Source organism: Camelina sativa, chromosome 17, assembly GCF_000633955.1.
Source record: "Camelina sativa cultivar DH55 chromosome 17, Cs, whole genome shotgun sequence".
NCBI classification, from domain to species: Eukaryota; Viridiplantae; Streptophyta; class Magnoliopsida; order Brassicales; family Brassicaceae; genus Camelina; species Camelina sativa.
Window position 1 is genome coordinate 10463487 of NC_025701.1, and position 4022 is coordinate 10467508.

At 38.2% G+C, this 4022-nt stretch overlaps 1 protein-coding gene and 1 long non-coding RNA gene across 2 annotated transcripts; both read left to right on the top strand.

Moving 5' to 3' along the window:
* On the top strand, positions 222 to 3012 carry LOC104756553 (transcription factor TGA3). The gene is made up of 9 exons (XM_010479158.2): positions 222 to 510; positions 823 to 1011; positions 1109 to 1198; positions 1344 to 1403; positions 1490 to 1567; positions 1658 to 1721; positions 1824 to 2095; positions 2173 to 2406; positions 2584 to 3012. The coding sequence occupies exons 1-9, from the start codon at positions 505 to 507 to the stop codon at positions 2734 to 2736; spliced, it is 1146 nt and encodes a 381-aa protein (XP_010477460.1). The 5' UTR covers positions 222 to 504; the 3' UTR covers positions 2737 to 3012.
* LOC109130185 lies at positions 3608 to 4004 on the top strand. Its single transcript, XR_002036292.1, has 3 exons — positions 3608 to 3651; positions 3755 to 3783; positions 3877 to 4004. It is a non-coding gene; the product is annotated as an uncharacterized LOC109130185 (long non-coding RNA).

Consider the following 4022-nt stretch of genomic DNA (forward strand, 5'->3'; position numbering starts at 1 on the left):
CCCCCCCCCCATAGCAAAGTTGATGTGTCGGCCGACGATGAGAAATTGAGAATCCAAGCCATCTCATCAAATAAACGCGTATTTTAGAAACAGAGGCGCATGCTAAGGTCAACTTTTGGAACAGAGGAAAAGACTTCAACTTTTTTCTCTTCTCTCGATTTGTTTTCTCCCGGTGTGTGTGCTTTTGTCGTTTCATCGTTCGTTTACTCCAACTTGCTTTTATTATTCTATCTATACTCTACGCTCTCATCTCTCTCATGGACTAATCAAATCAAACAAAACAACACAACACAAAAAGAAAATAAAAATAAATATCTCTGTTTTTTTTTTTTTTTTTGGTTCAATGATGGGTACGCTTCACCTCTAAGTTTTGACCAAAGAAGTTTCTTCGTTTCTCAAACTCTCTCTTGTGGTCACCCGTTGTTTAATCGGAATATACCAAGAGAATGCTAAGATTCACTCTTCATCTCTCGATTTCGTCATGAGTTTCTTCTCTGCTTATCAATGGAGGTTGGGTTTTGGAATCTTTACAATTTCCTAAGTTTTTTGTTGCAAACTTTCTATTTAAATGGGTATTGCTCTATTTGGCTATGTTTCTTCAAAAGGTTCTTTTTTATTTTAGAGTTGCGTCTTAAAGTTTCAATCTTTATTATTAGCTAAACACTACCATAACTTACTTGAGAAACTGATGAAGAATAACTTGTACTACTGTTTATGGGTTGTGTTAGTGTCAGCAATGTAATTTTTAAGGATTCTCGATTGGATCTATATCTATGGAAAGCTGAGCTAGAGATTCTGTTTCTGCAAATTGTTGACTTACAGATGTTGAGCTCTTCTTCTTCTTCTACTCAAGTTGAAACATTCAGAGACATGGGCATGTATGAACCATTCCAACAGTTATCTGGTTGGGAGAATCCTTTCAAATCAGATGTCAACAATATTAGTAACAATCAGAGTTCTTCAACAACACTTGAGGTTGATGCTAGACCTGAAGCAGATGATAACAATAGAGTGAGTTATTCTTTATTCCCTGATTCACTTTAAGACTGATTTGTAAGTGTTTGTTTGTTTGTTTGTTTGGTGATTGTATGGTTAAAATTATGTGCAGGCGAATTATACTTCTTTGTATAATAATAACTCTGTTGAAGCAGAACCTTCTAGTAATAATGATCAGGACGAAGACAGGATCAATGATAAGGTAGAGACTTTAGCATTTTTAGGCTACTTTTATACATTTTGGTTTCGAAGACCTCATAAACTCCTCCTTCTCCATTTTAATCTTTAGAATTAGAGGAAGAGACACGGCGTGATGACATGAATTCTTGTTCCTTCTGTATGCACAGATGAAACGGCGTTTGGCTCAGAACCGAGAAGCTGCTCGCAAAAGCCGTTTGAGAAAGAAGGTAAGAAAAGGTCACTTGGTGGGATTTACTTGTGGTTAATAATAAAAAGGGAAAGCTTATGCAAAGTTACGTCTGTGTACCTGTAGGCCCATGTCCAACAGTTAGAAGAAAGCCGATTGAAGTTGTCACAGCTCGAACAGGAACTTGTAAGAGCTAGGCAACAGGTTAGCTCAATCTTGTTTCTTTGTTCTGTACATGTTCATGATCAAGCTTTTTATGACTCATACTGACTCAGTGGATTTGGTTTGTTTTAGGGATTATGCGTACGCAATTCATCAGACACTAGTTATCTAGGACCAGCTGGGAACATAAACTCAGGTTGGCTTTTATATCACTAAATAAGCTTATGTTAGCATTGCTTAATCTCTTAATCCCTTAGTATCTCAACGATATAAATGGTCTCAATGAAACCTTATTCAGGGATTGCTGCATTTGAGATGGAATACACACACTGGCTCGAAGAGCAAAACAAGAGAGTTAGTGAGATTCGAACAGCGCTCCAAGCTCATATCAGCGACATTGAGCTCAAAATGCTGGTAGATACTTGCTTGAACCACTACGCAAATCTTTTCCGCATGAAAGCAGATGCTGCAAAGGCAGATGTGTTCTTCTTGATGTCGGGGATGTGGCGAACTTCAACTGAACGCTTCTTCCAGTGGATTGGAGGTTTCCGCCCATCTGAACTATTGAATGTAAACGCTTTTTTCACCTTTACACGTTATAGTCTTCACTCTTGAGAAGATAATCTCAACGCTTATTGTTTGTCTAGGTTGTGATGCCATACATTGAGCCCTTAACGGATCAGCAACTGCTGGCGGTGCGTAACCTCCAACAATCATCTCAGCAAGCAGAGGAGGCTCTCTCTCAAGGCTTAGATAAACTTCAGCAGGGTTTGGTCGAAAGCATAGCAGTTCAGATAAAAGTTGTCGAGTCCATGAATCATGGGGCTCAAATGGCTTCGGCCATGGAGAATCTCCAAGCATTGGAGAGTTTTGTCAACCAGGTAACCTGCCAATACTCTTCATATCGTAATATAGCTAAATGTGTTTGATCTGTGCTTTTGTAGTCTCCATGATCTTTCTTCTTAAATCCAAAATCTTTCATTTTCATTCTGCAAAAACCAAGAAAGCTTGCATCTTTCTGTCTGTATAATGCATTGAAACCATCTCTGTTGGAACAGGCGGACCATTTAAGGCAGCAGACTCTGCAGCAAATGAGTAAGATCTTGACGACAAGACAGTCTGCTCGAGGCTTGCTCGCTCTAGGGGAGTACTTCCACAGGCTTCGTGCTCTTAGTTCTCTTTGGGCAGCTCGTCCACGAGAACACACTTAACAAGTTAGGAGGCAAAACAAAGAGAAAGAGTCATCAACCTTGGATGATGTTTAGCTAGGGACTTGTTAATCTCTCATAAAGTGTTTGGAAATGAAAGCTCCATTAGAGCATCACCTTCCTCATTGAAGTTTTTGGTTTACGTAAAAACGAATAAGGTGTAAATTTGGGTGGAAACAAACATTTGATAAATAAGGCTCTTTCATATTTGTAAAATATAACAGAGTTTGCAGTCTTCTTCGTATATGAGAACTTGTGTCCAACATCTAGTTTTATGTATTTGTGAGGGACTTGAATACAAAACACCGGTGATGCGTTAACGTTAGACCGAACTGATTTGAAACCGGTTATGAGGAGAGGACTATGGTTGCTGAACTTTTGGGTTTTGCTTGCTTTTCTCAAAGTGCGCACTCGTCATCGTCATCGTTATCGTTGCGTTTCTACTTTCATCGCTAATGGAGGAGAAAAGAAAGAAAAAAAAAAAGAAATAAAGAAAGAAGGTAAATTTTCTCTGCTTATCAGTGAAGGTTGGTTAAAGTTTTACCCTTGTGTTCCTTCCTCCTTTGTGTTAAACTTTTCTGGTTTCAAATGTTCTGTAAATTCAAAAAAGTTTCGATTTTTTGAAATTTGGGGAGCTTGAAAACTGGTGTTTTACTTTCTAGAACTTTTGCAGAACTTCTGCTCTGTTTAATCTTGTGTGTTGGTGATCGTTTGTAATTTTAGGATCTTGATTGATTCTAGCGATTGTGAGCCAGAAAGGTGGAAACACACTCTCTTTTCTCTCTTCTGCTTGTGTCTTGTCAGATTCTCTAAAGACTGAATTTGTGATCATTGATACAAATTTGGAACTTTTGCTGTTTGTGTCTGTGAATGCAGAGCCTAGTTGAAATTATCACAGCTTGAGCAAAGTGGCAGCAGGTGAAGTGAAGCTTGGTTCTTTATGTTATGTGTTGATAAAAATTTATCTGCTTCATACTAACTCAATGATACCTTTTCTCTGTTCATTGATTATCAAAATCAGTTACTAGTTATCTATGACCATGAACACAGGTTGGTAATTTCATAAAAAAGTATGTATATGTTGGCTTATAGTATAATCTTCAATACCTTAAAGAAGTAATCCTTCATGAGAGATCGTTTCAGGGATTGTTGCATTCGAAAGGGAATACGGACTCTGGCTAGAAGAGCAGAACAGGAGAGTTAGTGAGATTCGATCAGCACTCCAAGCTCATATGAGTGACATTGAACTCAGAATGTTAGTAGATTCTTGCTTGGACCACTACGCAAAT

Coding starts and splice junctions, on each gene's coding strand:
- LOC104756553 (XM_010479158.2), top strand. Junction 1,012..1,108: donor AAGCAGATGATAACAATAGA/GTGAGTTATTCT, acceptor AATTATGTGCAG/GCGAATTATACTTCTTTGTA. Junction 1,404..1,489: donor AAAGCCGTTTGAGAAAGAAG/GTAAGAAAAGGT, acceptor GTGTACCTGTAG/GCCCATGTCCAACAGTTAGA.